At 50.4% G+C, this 17,960-nt stretch overlaps 1 protein-coding gene across 3 annotated transcripts; it reads right to left on the bottom strand.

Annotated features, from left to right (window-relative positions):
- Positions 1-570: 570 nt before the first annotated feature.
- LOC105698820 (catenin delta-2) lies at positions 571-17,704 on the bottom strand. 3 transcript variants are annotated; one of them, XM_012423405.2, is made up of 16 exons: positions 17,177-17,703; positions 15,418-15,610; positions 11,660-11,737; positions 10,224-10,265; positions 10,018-10,147; positions 9,532-9,814; positions 9,304-9,429; positions 9,151-9,207; positions 8,458-9,080; positions 7,940-8,351; positions 6,436-6,749; positions 6,031-6,334; positions 5,774-5,912; positions 5,360-5,483; positions 4,916-5,011; positions 571-2,801 (listed from the first exon to the last, which is right to left on the bottom strand). In XM_012423405.2, the coding sequence occupies exons 3-16, from the start codon at positions 11,689-11,691 to the stop codon at positions 2,526-2,528; spliced, it is 2,958 nt and encodes a 985-aa protein (XP_012278828.2). In that variant the 5' UTR covers positions 11,692-11,737; positions 15,418-15,610; positions 17,177-17,703; the 3' UTR covers positions 571-2,525. The 3 variants fall into 3 exon arrangements, with proteins under 3 accessions (XP_012278828.2, XP_023289802.1, XP_023289803.1); XM_023434034.1 differs by having other exon boundaries at positions 7,964-8,351; XM_023434035.1 differs by lacking the exon at positions 11,660-11,737 and having other exon boundaries at positions 17,177-17,704.
- Positions 17,705-17,960: the final 256 nt, after the last annotated feature.

Here is a 17,960-nt window from a genome sequence, read left to right as displayed (position 1 = left end):
ATTCCATTTTCGTATAAAAATTACGATCAATAAGTTCTCGGGCTAATTCGTGGATTAATCGAGGTCCTGCTCTATCGTCGGGAGGATACTAAGACGCCTTGGCACTGTTTCGCTTGCCATCGTTTGGTCGGGGTCTCTAACAGATAGTTTCGGATGGAAAGTCTTGCTCTTCCGAGCGATTTTTCTGAATACGTTGTTTGTCGCCTTGAAAAGGGTTCAAGAAGAATAGAGATCTTAGCGAGAGAGACAGCTTCGCAGGGAAGAAATGAGATACCGCATTAAAATGCCTTCCGAGGTACAGGTATTGCAGCGAAAAACGAAATACACTCATGACCACGACTTAGACTGTTCAAATGCACTTAACTGGTACCCACTGTGTGCGGAGTCAATGACTAAAGCCTTCCACGCTTCCGAGATGAGAACTGCTCCCCGACAAAGAAATTTGAAAAGATTTAGCCATCGAAACCATAATATTCGTTCCGGCATGCATATCGATATATTCCAACATCCATACGGCGGGTGGGCGCCGTTCGTTAATATATTCATTACGCAAATATCATAGTAATGTTCTCTACGGGAACGTTTTTCTATTAATCTTTCTATGCGGTACATTAAAACGAAGCGACTTGCTCCTTCGCCCTCTCTTTGATATACACCCCTTTTTACCACATAGCGAATAATTTTATATCACGCGGGTAGAACGTCAGTATTAATTAATATTAATACTCAATTCTCTCTCAAAAGTGCGATTTAAATCACTCGTGCACCGAAAGAAATGTTTATCCGATTCAACTAAAGACTTGGTTAAACCAGCTTAACGTTCCTCTCAGCGTTTGTGTATACGTATATCGATATTTTATCCGAAGACTACGAAAAGCGTAGAATACTGCTGTTCACATTGAACACATTGATTGCCATCAAAGATACAATTATAACTAAAAGTGTTATGGAAATTTCGTATAGCAAAAATCGTTCCTCTGGAGAAGGGATTAGGAACGATCATAATTAGCGTCGCCTTTTCTGGACTATTTTGAAGAAAAAACGCGACGCTATTTTTGGGCAAATTTTTGGGCGAAAATAATGGTAGCCTAGCGGATTCCGAGATCAATTATTCAGAGTTAATCGCTTCGTTCGAGCACATCAACGCATTTGTCTTCGCATCCTCTTTCCTCGTGCCAACCTTATCTATACGCCATGTCCTTAAAGTATCTCGATTTAAAGCCTTCATTACAACAGAGGACGATTAATATCTGCCAACCGGTCAAACGGGGATTTCACGATCCTCCGATCGCGGTACGTAATTCGCGGAAATAATTATTAGAGTCTGATTAATACCGGGTGCAACAATATGTATAATATGTATAAAATCGCATTCCTCAACCTGCCGCACGGTTCTCCTTTACTAGTGGCTTTCTCTCTCTCTCCCTCCCTCTCCCCGCTTCTATTTCTTTCCCCGTACGTCCCCCTTCATTCCCTGTACATCCTCTCCCTCGTCCAGTCATTCCATAAACAACTTTCAACTATCGTAATATTATTCAAGAAATAGAACACGAGTATATATATATTTATATAATATATATATATATATGTATAAGTGTGTACTTTGTTAGGTGTACGGGCTATTTTTTTTTAATACGCATCTCGTAACCGTTCGATAACGACAAATATTTTCCCTTCTCGGTCGCGCATATTTTTCTACAGGTGTACTTCTCGAGGGTCTCGACGTCGCGAATTAATTACAACTAATAATCGTCACGCGTGCTCTCGCCATTAATAATATTTCTTATTTATCTCGGTCACTCGCTCTCTCGTTTCTCGCATTCGCTCGCGATAAAGAATCGTTATTAAAATTTGTATATTACGTAGGATGCTGCAAACGGAGCGCTTTCGCGGGTTCACATCCTTTGCCACACCCACAGCCTCGGAAGTTTACGTTTAAGTCGTGGTATATACTATACTTATCGGTTTATGTATCCATACGTACGTAACGTGCATATATTCGCATGGACCCAGTAGGGTCTGGATTCGTCCTACGTCCGCCCATAGAAAAGTAGGGACAGATTAAATAGAAAAAACGTTTAAGCCGAGGTCGAGCCGGTTTTCTCGCGTCCAAGAAAGTTCCTCGAGATAAAATTGTAATTAGAAAAAGACGGAGTGGACCAGCGACACCAGGGTCGGTGGACGAGAGACCCTGCCGCATCGCTACCGATACATGTCGAGATGGACCGTACAACGTGCCCGCGCGTTCAACCGGTAGGCGGTTAGCCTCTGCACGAGTGGCGTGAATACAGTAAAGCCGGTGCCGGCGTCGTCGTAAAAATTAATTTAGAATCGTGCATATTAAAGTTAGAGCCATTGGTGCGCGCCTACTGCTGCGGATGTGGCCGGACGAGCTTCCCGGTCGCGCGGCGGGACGGAAGTCGACTCCGAGAATCCACCGAGCGCCGGAAGTTCCACTGCCGGTCGGCGATCGCCCTCCTCTCCCGCGTCTTCGGCGAAACCTCGTCGGGCGTCGCGACGCCGAGTTAGACCCAGGAATCGCCGGCCGACACGGCGGTGGAACTCGGCGGGACGCTGACCGTCGGGACGGGAGCTTCCTGGCCACCGATTCCGATCCCGTCCCCGACCCCGACCCCGACCCCGACGCCGACCCCGACCCACTGGGAGGCCGACACCACCGGGCCCTGACCGCCCACCACCTGCGCCTGACCCTGACCGCCCACCACCCCCAGCTCATACTGCCGTTTCTTTTTCTTCTCCAAGTTGACTTGCGCGTAGAGCGGCTCACCGGGTTTTGGCTGCTGCAACACACACGAGCCAACATTAGTACCAACGAAACTCGCACGGGGTCGAGGGTCAAGCGCGAGACCGGGGCGGCGTTCCGCGTCGGGAGCGATTTCCGGAGCGATTTCCGGAGCGATTTATAGAGGCCCGGGGCGACACCCCTCCTTCTCCGCGCTTCCGTTAATTCTATCGCGATCGGTTGAGCGTCTGGGTGCGGTGTCAACTGAAGTACCTCGTTGGCTGGAGTTGTCCGGTATTTTTATTGCACACGTAGCAACACGTTACATCGTTACATCTCATAAATGGGCCGTTCCGCTGGCTTCGACAGCGTCCGAGTTTCGCGTCGTCAACGTGGAAAAAAAAACGCTGCCCAAGTTTACGCGAACGCAGAGCGTTTTTTGGGTTCACCGACGTCGACCGGTCGGACTCGTCAAAATTAGTTCCTGACCAAATGGACGGCTATACGCGTTATCGAATGTGCTTCCGTGAGAACGGTACCCAAAGTAATTCCTGCCGAGCGACCCCCTCCGTGGTCGCTTGCTGGGCGCATCATTTCTTTCGGCCACTGGTTCGGGTCGCCGAAGATAACGGAGGTGTCCGGGTGATCCGGTTACAGTGGACCAAGCGTACAGCGAATAAATACCGCGTTAATCGATTCGAGTTTTGTTAACGGATGGAAAGAACAAAAGTGACGGTGATTCTCCCATTTTTGCTTTTTTCCTCCTTTTTTTTTTTTTTTTGTTGGATTAAGTAAACCGCTAAACCCTGCATTAATTTCAGTCCGTTTAATATGGTTCTCTAGATTCGCTTACTTATACGTTTATATTAATTGGAATCGCGAGATCGGACCTCTATGATGCCACTCCGAAGTCCACCCGAAGGACCGAACCCTCTACATTTTCAAGAATAATTTCGGGGGCAAAATTATCGTTGTGGCAGAGGGTCTAAAAATCCACGGAAAAAACTTCTTTCGCGCCATCGGAAATCGAAACATGAAAAATTAGTGGCGCCCAAATACCCAGTTAATGTAGGTCAGTGGATCCGACCCAAAACCGCGGAATCCTAATCCGCCCCGATTTCGCTTGGTTACGATACAACTGTTATTAATAATAAACCCAAGATTCCTTGCACCTTCTCTTTCCGCCGCATCAATCTCCCGCTCGTGTGTAGGACGTGTCTCGCTCATGCCAAGAATGAAATTAATGAAGAACGTCGTTAGAAGAACGCCGATCTCGCGTAAAAAGACGACGGCTAGCGGGAATTGGCAATAGACTTATTGGAATTGACTTAGTTTACGTGCTAGTTTTTATCTTTCCACGACTGAAATAATTCACGGGGCCCTTGTCAGTCATCGCGCCGACATCCAGAGTCCTGGACGCACATTTTTCTAATAGCTTTTCAAACGTAAATATGACTCGTATAAAATGTAAAAACCGAACGGTACTTGTTCAACGTCGAAATATTTTTTTTTCTTCGACTAATTCTTTAGAATGAAACTCTTCTTTTCGATGGAATGGAATTGAGTGCACTTTTCCTTCTCTAGATAAAATCAGGACGCGCATTATATGTTATACTTATATTTATATCTTTTCATTATCTAGTTCTCTTATTAGAAAATACTGTATACTAGCTGCAGGGCACTCGATTTTCGTAGAAAAAATCACACCGATTCGTGTAATCGGCGTCGTAAAAATTTCAACTCCAATACTTTCGATTGGTGGAGATCTGCAAATGATTATTTTTTTTTTTTAAGTAACGTTAACAACTTATAAAAGAAAAAAATTATTCACATTTCGCGTTGAACTTCTCAAAGGATGCAATGACGTGTCACTTGGTGAGATTCGCAGACGGTGCCTCAATAAGTAACAAAGTACATTTCGAAAAGCTACGAATCGCGACTACGTGTAAGTTATAAAAATGTCGGTGAAACACACACAAGTGTTACAAGGTGAACGAGGTCCACGAGAATCGTGACGTTGACTTATCGTAAAGCAACGACGCATCGCCGATTGGCAACGTCATTCCCTCAATGTACTCTTCCCCCTTCCTTTTTCCTTCTCCTTTCCGTCGCAATAATCGTGACGTAATATCACTCGGGTCTAGTTCTATTTTCGAGAGTCTAATGACTTACGGGGTTTGTTGGGAATACGCAAACGCCTCCTGCGGGTGGCGCGTGTGTTCCTTGTTTGGGATACTGCATATCAGACACTGTAATCTCCTCGTTTTGCTGTTGAGAAAATAAGATCCACTATATCGCCGCTCGGCTAGGGCGAAATTCGCGATTTTAGGTGAAAACAGCAACTTTTTATCGCTTTGTCGAGAAATTTTTCTCTTTTTAATTCACAATTATTTATCCTTCTCTTAGTTCATCATACGCGGGTGACATGAAAAATATTCAAATCGATTTACGCCGATCAGGATAGAATTATCGTTTTCATTTGACCCCTCTTACTCGTGCCTCATTTGGTGTTAGATATAAACTTTGGACAACTGATTTCCATAAAGAAAAATTGCATGACAATGTAATAGACTTACTTGAAAATGATTTGCATGGCTTCTATTCGTGTCTACTTACAGGTGGATACATCGTTGGTCGTCCAACATTGTTAGAATTCTGGTTGGCCCTCTGAATGGTTCGATCTTCGTACCGCGTGCTGCCTTGACTTGCCATTGGTCGATTCAAGGTGCTGCAATCGTAACTACTTTTGACATAGCAATAAAGTGCTTTAAATGAAATCGGGACTCTGCATTTAGGAGCACGAAATAAATATTTGAAAACCGATCGAGGAAATGAAATTAAGAGGTACGGCAGAGTCCCTGAACTCAATATACGTAACTCAGGGTAAAGAACGCAATTCCGAACATTCCTGGACTACTCTTCCCTTCTAGAAAAATCAACCGAGTGCGGGGGATCGTCCAGGGAAATCAAAAGAGGCACCTTTCTTTTTAAGTAACTCAAAATAATAGAACCCGAAGAGATCACGCTTACCTATTGGCATTGTTCGGTGAATTCGGGCCGGAGTTTCGCGCGGCCACGGTTTTCGTAACGAAGTCCTGTTCCTTCCACCCGTGTTTCTTGTAAACGTCTCGTAACTCTTGGTGCTGCCACATCGTGAATAATACTTGTCCTGCGAGAACGGAAATCAGTGCATCCTCGATTAACCAAACCAAGATCTCGGACGCTCGTTCCTTACGTCGAGAGCTACGTGAGAGTGAAAAGAAAAGGAATCAATCGTTACTACCCACCGGCAAATTTGAGAACACGAGGCGTATACTTTTGTCGTTGCCTCGTGATATTCATGAGCCTTTCTACCCCGCCGGCGTCCAGTAGCGACCTCGAGAACTCGGCGTTCTTCTTGATAACCTCGTTCAATGTCGCGAGGACTGCGGCGATGGTGTCGTCGCTGGTGCCCTGGTCGTGCTGGGCATTCCCAGACGGTAACTTCTGGATGAGATCCCTCATCGCGTATTTCCCTATTAGCTCCTTATTGCGCTGGTCTATCGCCAGATTCCTCAATGCCGTAGCAACGGCGCAAACCACTCGATCCACCTGAAACCCAACGATGAGTTACGTTTATTTAAAAGATAACATTCTACGTTAAGATTAAATATGAGTCCGAAAAAGGAAATGGCGATCAGCCTTGGACCCACCTCCATCCTCAGCAGCTCGACCAAAATCGGAAGTCCCTTTTCCTTCCGAACGGCAGCTCGGATTTCGATGCTCGGCTGCCAGTAGCAGGCTGCCAAATTCTGAAGAGCTCCCGCAGCGGCCTCGAGCGTTTCCGGATTCGAGCAGGATTGAAGTAGACTCAAGTACGACTGGACGACTTCCGGTTGCCAGAGAAGCTCCATTCCTTTGACGGGCTCCGTTCGGGGGTTGGTGGTCCTCGCGGTGGTCGTCTCTTTCTGAACGACCTGGCCGTCCTTCTTCTTCTTGCTGCCTCCGAAGCAACCCAAATTCTCACCTAAGGCAGAAACACAAATCAAATCATTCTCCTGGTTGTCTTGAAGAGGAGACATGGCGAAACTTCACTAGGGACAAGTTCCTCTAAAAAGGGCAGTTTCCATTATTTTACATTCTTTGTTAACGCTAAGCGTCTCCCAGGATTCCTCCGAAAAATCGCAATATCGTATGCGGCGGTACCAACATCATGAGAAAAAAAAAAGAACGATCTTCTTCCCTTTCAACGCTCTCGATGCATCGCAGGTCGACGATTTCCAATCGACCGGTATCTACCGTGCTACCTGCTCGCGAAAAGCATGCAAGATCCACTAGCGATTGATCAACGATGTCTAATTTACTTGGAAGTATTGCAATGACGTCTTACCTTGGCATAAACTGTATGCTAAAAAGATTGAAACAGATTTTAATTCATGCCAAATCCAACCGAACTTTTTGCCTATTTAGCCTGGTGGTAAACTTACGTTAGATTAAGAAGATTAAAGCAAAAACTAATTGGAAATGATTGTATCTACCCGACGAAGGAAAAAAAAAAGTGCCTCTAAAAATAGGAAAGGGGATTCTCAACAATTCTGAGACTAAGTTAGAATTTATAGCATTACCGAAACTACAGCATGTCTATAAAAAAAAAAAAAAAAAAAACGAAGTAAAATTCATTAAAAGGGTAAAGCTACTTCTAGCCGAATTATGCACGAGCCCGTACCTAACGCTTTTAATTTTATCTTTTTAAAACTTAAAGATATTAATAACCATCTGCAGACAAGATCATTTAGCTGCCAATTTAACAGATCTCAATCGATTTTTTCTATCGTGAATCCAAGAGGTCTTTCTCGTAGAGTTGATGCAACTGACCTCGTTTTCCGTTCGTTCCAAATGCACCGAGATAAGGTGCACTGGCTATTGGCACTGACTCCCGTGTTGGTACTTTAATTCAATTCTTATTGTATAACATGCAACGTTGTGGCAAACGAAGGTTCCAGCGCATATTAATTTAACCTCTGATTTTTCTCCAGATACCAAACGAAAATGAAACCCACGCTCACGACAACGAGAGAAACTGGCGTTCCGTCCTTTTCGCAATAGGCCGATCACTTTAAACTTCGAACTCATTCGTAGCATATCCGTTTCATGTATTGCTCTGGACCGATGTTCAAAGTGATCACCCAAGAAATAAATGCGACATCAAACACATACGAAGAAAACTGCACCGATGTTCACCTTTGGCAGGTGCGGCTACCCTGTTCTGCACGGCGGATTGGATGGGATGCTTGTCGTAGTTAGGGTCCTCCACTTCTTGGCACCTGTAGCTGAGGTTCCTCAGGATGCATACGCAATTCTCCACGATCTTGTTGCCGATGTTCGACTTCTCGATGGCGGAGCGTACCACGTAGAGCAGAGCGTCGACGAGACCATCGCATTCTCGCAGCTTCTTCCTCGCGTACTCGCCGGCACTGGAGACGTTTCTGAGGACTCCGGAGGCATTTCTAAAGACGGTCGACCAGCAGGTCTCGCCACTGGAAGAGCTGGGGTCCCAGCCGCTGTGGGGGATGATAATGTTGTTCACCACCATCGTCACGCCGTCGTCGATGATGGATCTCTTCAAGTCCTGGAACCACCGTTGACGCGATCGGCGTTAATCTTAACGTTCCAACTAAATTGAATCGTCGAATACACTTTAACGTCGCCGTATCGATCCAAATAGAGAAACGTACTTCGCAGGAGGACAGGTTCCAGAGAACACCCGTGACGAGTTCCTTGACGTCGGCATCGGAGGTCCTTCGCAACAAGTTGATAAGCGCGGGGACCCCGTCGGCATTCTTGATGGCGCGTTTGTTCTCGTCGTTCTGCCTGCCGTATGAGAGATTCCTGAGAGCGCCACACGCGTTCCTGTAGACGTCAGGGCTATCGTGGTCCAAAAGTTGGACCAAGGGCGGAATGCCGCCGAGGCTACGCGTCTTCTGCTTGTTGGGGTCATCCATGTAGCAGAGATGCTGCAGATAAGCGGCCGCGTTCGCTTTGATTATGTTGTTGGGATTGCTCAGGAAGCCGATCACTTCGGAGAGGTTCGGGTCCCTCCATCGCATGGACTTTTGATCGTCGTCCAATGGGCTGGCCATCCCTGGGACTCCCGGGTGTCTGGCCTGGAGCCGTTGCAGGTGGACGTCGTCCTCGAACATTCCCGGAGGTACTCCCGTGGGCAGAGCCACGGGATGTCCTTCGTCGTAGCCGGGAACGTCTCCCGGAACCGGAACGGGGCCCACGCCCACGGCCGGTCCATATCCCACGGGACCGTACGGCGAAGGGGACACGTACCCGTAGGCCACCTTGCCCTCGTCTGAGAAAACGAAAACGGTTCGTTAGAATTTCATCTCTTCCGTTGCCTTCGGACGCAACTCGCTTCTTACCGTGATGCTGAGAGGGCTCGCCCGAGTCATCCATGTTCCAGGAGTTGCTGATTTGGTCTGAGGGAACGAAACGCACCACCGATGAGCGACGCGTGCTCGATTCGCCTTAAGACGACGTTGCTTAGTTACTTGCCCGTAGCTAAATACACGTACCGTACTGATCGCCATGTCCACCGGGGCTCGAAGTTATGCGATAATGATCCTGCAGTCCAGGGTTCAGTCCAGGATCTATGTCGTTGTAACCGCTCTCCAGGTAGGGTGCGCCTTTCCGCAGGTACTCTGCCGAGCGTTAATCGTTTATTTATTCAACTCGCCGGGACTGCGGTCCGTTGTTACGTTACGTTCGTCTGGACGGCACCGCGTACGGCCGAAATTGCGTACCGTGTGGTGGAGAGGCGTGGCTGTGCTCCGACTGACTGTGCGGACTGTGAGGTGAGTGGGACCTCTGTATGTAGATCCCGTGCGGCCCCGAGTACCCGGGCTGGGGCGGGTATCCCAGGTAAGGGTCGTAGTGGTCGAAGCTGACCATGTAGGGGTCCGTTGCGTATCGCGGGTCCGCGTGCTGGTACTCCTGGGACATCAGAGGCACCGACATGTAGCTCACGGCTCCAGGGTCTGGCTCCATGTGCGAGACCTCCCTCACGACCTTGGTCACGGTGGTTACCTGAGGAGAAGAAAGGAAAACGAATGACTTCGATCTCGCCCGCAGCTACGTCCGGAAGAGCCCCCGAAAAGCTTCAGACGGTTTTCCGCCCCGGTTAGTGGGTTTAGCATCCGGGCAAGGGGGGTGTTTCGCGCCACCTTGAGGACGACGAGGAGGAACCATAAGTCACGACCGAGGTGTAGACGAGGTGGCGTCGTACTTACTTGCTGGGAGGTTTGTTGTTTGTGGGTCCGGATAAGAAGGGGATCTTCCTGCACCGAGAGGTGGGACGAGTGCAAAGAATGAGTGTCCGCTTGTCCGTTACTCCCATGGTAATCGGTGTCGCTCTGTCCACTGAAATCGTTATTATTTTTTCTTCCTCTCTACCGGAGAATTTTTATTTAAACCGAGCTCCTCTTTTAACACTTACGTGTACTGGGGCATGTCGGGGCCTTTCTCTTGAAGAACACGTCTGTAATCATATTTTTTTTCAAGCGTTACTCAACGTATCCATACAAATTCTACACCGTAGAATTCAAGTTGCTTCCGCAAACTGATCAAGCAGTAGGCGTCAAAACATCGCGTTCCATATCGTCAAATGAAATCATTTTCACCCCGTCAACGGTACGGACCTTTTACGGGCTCGGAGGAGTTATCGGAGCGACCTTAAAATCAACATCGTTTGGGAATCGTTTGGAACGAGCGTTAAAACGGCTTTAACGCCGGTTGCCCGTAAAAGTCCATACGGTCTGCGGTGGCGGACATTTTTAACGAGCAACTGTACATCGCAATCATGGTCCGCGTCCTAGCGTTAAAAACAAAACATTCCACAAGACCAGCCGAACACATAGCACGCAACGACATCGACTACCAACCGACTACCGGAAAGGAACGTATCGCCCTCGACAAAAAATTGCCAAATTAACTACAGCGCAAAAATCAACGGTCGACGAGCAAAACTCAGCGATAGCAAACGCCCGTTTCCTTGAAAACGCATGCACGGTCATATTCTCCTCTCGCGGAACGGCGATACGCGGTATATATATGGATGGACTCGCTAGGCGCGGAAATAGGTGACCGCAACGAGACAAGATACGCCCCCGAAACTCTGAATTTCCCTTTGAAGAGTCGCCTCGCGAAAAGTCGTATGGAAAAGCTCCGTTGCGGTATCCCGCGGGGTCGACCTACCGTTCTCGAGATATTCCCCGACAGGGCGGACTACCTCGGGAACCGTCCACCCCGTGGAACGATCGAAGGGAACTCCCTTTGGACTTTGCCGTTCCGATCGGAGGGTTCGCGGGGATCGTTAGCGCCGCAGAGACTCGACTCGAGGTAACTATTTGCACGGGCAAAACTGGGTCGGGGAAACGCGCTAACAGCCCCGCGACGGCGGCGTCGTTACCGAACGGGTCGGGCGTCTTCGAGGGCCGAATTCGAATTCCCGCGCCAAACGAATGCCGGAAGCCGCCCGACCCTTTCGTCGAGCGCAAAACTTATTCCGGTTTAATCACCTCTGCGTGATCTCGGTGCGCGTTATGTTGTGCTCCTGCCGCTGCTCGATCCGCCGGTTCACCAGCCTGGTTTTAAATCATTAACCATTATTAACGAGGTCGGCCGAGCGGCCGAACGCCGTTCCCGATTCCGAGATGCATCGAGTCGACCTTCGTCGGTCCATTCCCGCGCGCGGTACCGATCGGTAGCGATCTAATCCATTTAAAGACCGGGCTCGAACGAGTCACGGGCCAAATCGGCTCAGCGAGCTCGAAGGACGCGTTTCTCTTTCCGTCGCCCCTGCTACGCGAGACCTTCGACCGAGATACGCTACGGAGTTAGGAGCTACTTCCCTAAGGAGTCGTCGACACTTACAGACAGGAATCCACCAGCTGATTGCTTGACATACCAGCTGATCCTTGGTATTCGCTCCCGTGCGGCGGATGTCCTCACCTGAAACAGAGGGGAACACGAGTTACGTCCGCGCCAGGCCGAATCTCGAACGCGCCTCGAGGAGGGCACCCGTTAGCTCGCCGACAAAATATCATTTCTCAATTGCGCGCGTAATTGCCGCCGTTATTGGGCAATTAAGCCGCAATTCCCCCCGCGACGGAAACCGACGTTTTTGTAAACCACCGGCGTCGATGGATTACCGGCAGACGAACGTCGCGGGTTCGCGACTCCGAATCGTTAACGCGAAAAAAAAATAAATAAAAAGGAAATACGTTCCGGTCGCCGGATAAATAATTCCGCGCTTCCTCCTCCACCCTGAAAAAGGAGGCCGTCCGCGGCTCGGGTTCCACCGCGAGAAAGGTAGGAGCGTTAATGGCATTAATCGCATTAATTCGCCGGGACGAAGGGGAGGTAATTAAGGCACTAAACGATACGAAGGGAAGAGTCGGGAGAGAATTCCAGGCCCCGGACCAAGGACCCCTCGGGGAGACACCGCCGAGACCTCGAAACCCGACACGCCGCGAATTAATCCCGCCACCTCGGGTTTCCGCGGATACGAGAGCGACTTCGCCTTTCCGCTAACGGTATTCCTGCCTCTCCATTAAGCGGTTTCGACCTGGAATATATCTACATTTATTTATTTATTTATTTATTTATTTACTGATTTATTTATTCGCCGACGCGGAAGCGGATCGCGAGGTCGTCGCCGGGTTTCCAAGGTGGACCGCGTCCGCGAGTCCGCGCCTTGCCCGAGTCCTTCCGGGTGATTTTGAAAACGAAAACCCGCCGTATCTCCGGGGTAAGGTCGGTTTCTGCCGTAACGACGTACCCTCGGACCGTTCCGGGCTCCGCGGCGCGAAATATCCGCGCGGAACGAGCGGGATCGCGGTTGAACGAGTAACGGGTATTCCAGTTTTACGACAACTGCGTAAACTCCCATTAACCATCGCCGGTTACCGGACCTCCAAGATCCGTCTCTTGCCTCTCGAGTTCCTCTTTATCAAAGAGGTCGAAATACCGACTCGGGAGGACGACCCTTCCGATTCCCGAATCGGACTTTCCGTCCCTTCCACGCTGACCTCGAGATTCGGCGTGGAACGTCGCGGCCGGAACTCCGATATCGGGTTCCTTCTGGCTCTTCATCCGCCGAGCCATTGTTCGAATTATTCCGAGGATGTTTATCCGAACGAGCGCGACCTACGGTTTCCGACGTACGACCCCCGGGTCGAATTCCCCTTATCGGGGCGAAAGCAAAGAAAAGGCGGAGGGCGTCGTGCCAAGACGGTGGCGGTCCCGCGCGTTCTTCGGCGAAGGCGAGGCGTCATCTCGGGGCGAAGCTGCCGGGAAAGGGAGCGGGGAAAACGCGACGGAAGGGCGGGAGAGGGCGCTTCGGCCCGCCCCGAGAGCGGAAACATCGATGACGCGACCCGCGCCAGGGCGATCGATGAGGCAGAGACCGATAAGAAGAGATAAGGAGTTCCGCGGCCGACTTCGGGGGCCTCTCGAAGGACCGGAGGGAGACGGAAACGAACCGACGGCTCGGCACCGCTCGAGGTGGCGGAAGAGGAGCGGAGACCCCCGTCGACGTCCGCCGATGACTCGGAGGGCCGCGTTCCGTCGACCCTTTCCGCGCGAAATGACGTAGTCGCTTCGAAACTTCAATTTTCGACTCCGAGAGTATCCCGTCGTGGAATCGCTCCCGAAGTCCACGGATAATTCATTCCTCGCATCCTAATTTCCAGCTCGCCCTCGTCGACGCGGCTAATCCACAATGGCGGCGCCGCGCGGTGGGATCGTCGACGATCGCTTAGGAACGTGCCCTCGCACCCGCGCGATGACTAATCGGCGAGAGCCCGAGACCGACTCAAGGAAGACGAGAGGATATCCATTTCCTGCCTCGCCGGCCGGTCCGATCTCCTTTTTCCGGGACGCCCCGAGCATCCGCGCGATCGCGGCCCAATGACTACCCTGAACGTCTTCCCCTTCGATTCCGAGGCGATACGTACGTTTTACGCAACGTAACGATTTTATTCGTCATTAAAAAAGATGGAATAAAAGAGGAGGGAAAGATAAAAAAGACCTATACTTTGAAATCGCGCGACGTTAGGTCCCGGGGGCGGGTCGAGGGAACCCGTAAAACACTCACCAGTGGGTTCGCAGATCGTAGGACCCGAGAGTGAGCTCTCGCGCGGATCGTACAACCGTAAAGCGGGACGTGAAATCCGCGGATAACGGTGAGAAATACGAAAAATCTCTCACGTGCGATAAAATCGTGTCGTAATCGTGAAACTACCTCGTCGTCGCCCATGCCGGCAGAGGTGTCGCCACGACACCCCGGAATATCCACGACCGTCGAGAAGCGTTTCTCTCTCTCTCTCTCCCTCTATATATATGTGTGTCCCCATCTCCCACTCTCGAAATGTCGGCATAAAACGTTCCATCGGAAGGCGTGCGAACGCTTTTCCGAAATCGAGATATAAAAACCCGATTTCGCGTCTGGCCTGACCCCCTTCGTCCGTTTTCCCCGCGTCGACGAACCGCTCTTCGGTGGACGAACGTTCCTACCTTCGATACGTTTCCGCCCGGTATGACAGAAATATCACGGCACCTTCGGTTCCGATACTTTCTCCACGTAGTAAAAACCATCGCGGTGGATACCGGCCGTGTTCCTTTTGAATTCCCTGCGACGCCTTCGCGTGCCACGTCAGGAAACGGTAACTCTCGATATCAGCGATAAGCCACAGGGAATTAGCGGCGGTTTTCCTCGGCGTCGACGCCGGACAAGCGCCCGAGACGCGTACATCGAATTTTAGGGACGCGTCCCCCCTCTCGCGATTCCTTTATCCGACCGAGGCCCCGAGTCGAGATCCTCGGTACCGATAAGATCGCACGTGCCCGAACTCCGTTCGATCGAATTCAACAAGTTTATCCCCGATGGTATCGCGTCGAAGACCGCGTCCAAGTGGAACGAACCGACGAAGAGGATTTCGCTAGATCTCGCGCGATTTTTTATGAAACGTGAAAAAAGTCAAGAAATCAATGGGAAAATCGTCCAAGGAACGACTCGCAACGTCGTCCGGCAATTCCGCTGGAGCTGCCCCCGGCTCCAATGGAAATGTCAATTAAGCGCTACGCTCGACCGACCGACCCCGAACTTCGTTAATTGATAATAATCAAGCGGTACACCTGCGAGGCGACACGTGTCCGCGAGGCGGGCATTTAAAGATGGCGGTCTCGCGGTAACCAGCTGATTCGAAGATGGCGGCGACGCCTCGCGAGGGGGATCGGGGCGGGGTTCCCCTTCGGTCCCGGGGTTACCGTGCGACCCGATACGCGTTCCGCCGTTTAATAACCGTTTGACGCGCATTTCCCGACCTCCTGGATTAAGGTCCCGTCCGATCCCCGGTGGAACCGAGGTCCGGAGAGGCGGGTCGCGGAACTTACCGCGACGGCGCGAACCCTCTCGCGTGATTTCGATATTTCGATGTAGTGTCGTTCAAATGGCCGAGGAAACTTTGGACCGCTTTGTTCTCCTAGTCTTATCAAGAAATAAGAACGTAACAGGATCCAAAAATTTCCAACGCTCGTCTGCCAGCTTCCGTTTTGTTAAACGCTACCCTCGGGTCTACGGACCCGATCTACGGAATTTCCGGAACGGAGGAAGCCGTGGCGCTACATACCTCGTCCGGAGTTTTTCGCAGCCAAGGTGGTCCCCCTTACATTCCAGAGAGTTAAGATAATCCGCGCGCTTTGGTCCGAGTCGCGGAAACTCGCTCTCGGCGCCCCGCTGATTTTCGGCAATTCCGAAGCGTGTCGCCTCCCTTCTCCCTCACTCGTCTATGTCCATGTCAGCCTGCTGCAGCCTGCTGCAGCCTGCGGACAAAAGATGTCACGTAGAAATCGTTTTCTCCCCTTCCTGTCTCTCCCTCCCTTACAACGTCTAACTAATTAATCTTGGGTGAAACCGTGGGGGCAATAGGCGAGAAAATAAGGTATCTCCAGAAAATTCGTATTGCTTTGGGAGATTTAATTTCATTCCCGATATTGTTCGAGGTTAAAGAAACTCGCGGAAGTATCTCCCGGCGAGGATTAGAGGGGACAAGAGGACTCCGGAGTGTCCCGCGATATCGAGGATTCGATCGGCCGCGGCGGGTTTCCTCGTTGTTTGCTCTCGGTTACGTATTCGATTGCACGCGTCTACGTACACCTACTCCAAGTGTCGACTGCACTTGTCGATAACTTGAAATCCCGAGAAAAATTCAAGTCCCTCGACCGGGGCGATGCACGGCTTTTACGATTGCCCCACCACCGGAGTTTCGTTGCCTTTCAACTATCGCGTCACATTTATCACCTGTATCTTTCTCTACATCGTTTAACGTATTTAACATCAAGGAACGGAGGCGCGTCAGAGGGTGACAATTAGGCAGGACGTGCCTGAAATAGATGGGCAAATTTTAAAGGCGAATTCCACTCGTCTTGAAGGCGAGTAACGATCGATTCCGTTAATTCTTCCTTTCCGAGGTGACGCCGTTTTACTGGAACGGACGTGAGCAAATTAAAATTTTTCGTTTCATTCTCGATTGCGCTCTATGTCAGTTATTCGGCAATATATATCCATGAATCAAAGCGTTAAATTGAACGGCTGTTAAACGGACTCTGCACTTTTTGGACGAGGAATATCCGTTTCTCAATGGTATACCCTGGAATTGCAACCTCGGCAAATGTTGAAATATGACCGACTAAAGTGTATATAATTTGCTGAAATTTGCCTCTTGCCCGCATCCAAACAAAATATCCAATGAAACGTTGGCTTGGCACGTTATATCGATAGTAAGGTGAAGAAGCGAAGAACTAAAATATTTTTTCAGTTTCTGACCTTTTATTAGGCCTTCGAAAATCAAAGTCCCTGATGCTACGATTCTGGAAGCACGAGTCCGACCAGGCCGTTCCAAATTATCCGGTCGAATCGAGTGCCTCTTAGAATCAGAGGTTTGACTCTTGATTTTATTGCATGTCTTCGTTGAAAACGGCTCCATGTAAAAAATTAATCCATGCTCCGTATCGTAACGTTATACTACAATCCGCTCCCAAGACTCTTTTCGAGAACATCCAAACTTAGTCCAAACCGAAACGACGAGTTTCTCCGATTAACTTGGACCATCCGAGCCTGTCCCTACTCGGAATTTATCCTTTGTAAAATCTTGTTTACTGGCTGTTCGACGAAACCCTGGTCCACGTCTCGACTAAATGCACCGATCGATCTCGAGCATCGTCGCCTCGTAAAGGAAGACTTTTGAGCTTATTTCGTAGACTCCGATAGGGCAGCTGGACCAATTCGGTCTGGGACAAGATCCACGAAAGCGTTCGGCCGTTGCTCAATCAAGCTCTCGACGACGTTCCTAGGAAAGGGGTTAAAGAGATATCGTTAAAGATAGTTACCAGGGTGGCGTCGCGGCCGATTTGGTGAGCGGATCGGGCTCGAATGGTTCAGCCGCTCGTCGGGCCCTCCGGACCCAGGTGACGCGACCGGCCGAGTCCTGCCGGGGCGGAAGGTGCCCTCGCCGAGGCGGCGGCGCACATTTCACGAGGCCGAAATTCCTCCGAGGTCGCGCCCACGGTCGTCCTCGAACCGTGCTCGAGGTGCCCGGACGCCTGCGGAGACGGCGGCGGAATCCGACGGGCGGCCCCTACGTGGCCGTGGCGTTCGGGTGTCGGCGCCCTCGCGTCGCAAAGCTCCCTCCCGGTGCTCGCTTCGCCGGGCGATCGCGCGGCCTGGCGGCAGATCCACGTGCGACCCGGACCCTACGCCGAGGAAGCCACCGGTTCTTCTCACGGACACATCACCGCCGCGAACTTTTCGCCTCCGCCTCGCCAACGCCTACACGATACACATTGCAAGCAGAAACGACGCCCCTATAACGCCGTCGGCGGCGGTGCTCAATCTGGCGACTGCGTTTCACGTGGGGGCGCCAGGGACGCTCGAGCCTACCCCCGCGCTGCGATTGGTCCGCTCTCGGCCAATGGAAGCGTGGCGTCGAGGCGGGTAATTCGCGTAGAGAGAAGATGAGAGCAGCAAAAGGTATTAACGAGTCAATTGACATTTTTTTAAAATACATTACGTAAATTAAGTAATTTACTGTAGAGGAACAATTGTCATATTAAATTGCAGTGTAAAAGAGTTTATGGTCATTAGTGCATAAATGTCCGATAGAAACAGATATAG

The sequence above is a fragment of the Orussus abietinus genome, unplaced genomic scaffold (assembly GCF_000612105.2).
Source record: "Orussus abietinus isolate OABI.00-Male unplaced genomic scaffold, Oabi_2.0 scaffold12, whole genome shotgun sequence".
NCBI lineage: Eukaryota > Metazoa > Arthropoda > Insecta > Hymenoptera > Orussidae > Orussus > Orussus abietinus.
This window is presented reverse-complemented; position numbering and strand designations above follow the sequence as displayed.

Coding starts and splice junctions, on each gene's coding strand:
- LOC105698820 (XM_012423405.2), bottom strand. CDS start 11,691: ATGTCAAGCAATCAGCTGGTGGATTCCTGTCT. Junction 8,352..8,457: donor GGAACCTGTCCTCCTGCGAA/GTACGTTTCTCT, acceptor CGGTGGTTCCAG/GACTTGAAGAGATCCATCAT. Junction 2,802..4,915: donor GCGTATTCCCAACAAACCCC/GTAAGTCATTAG, acceptor TGTGTGTTGCAG/CAGCCAAAACCCGGTGAGCC.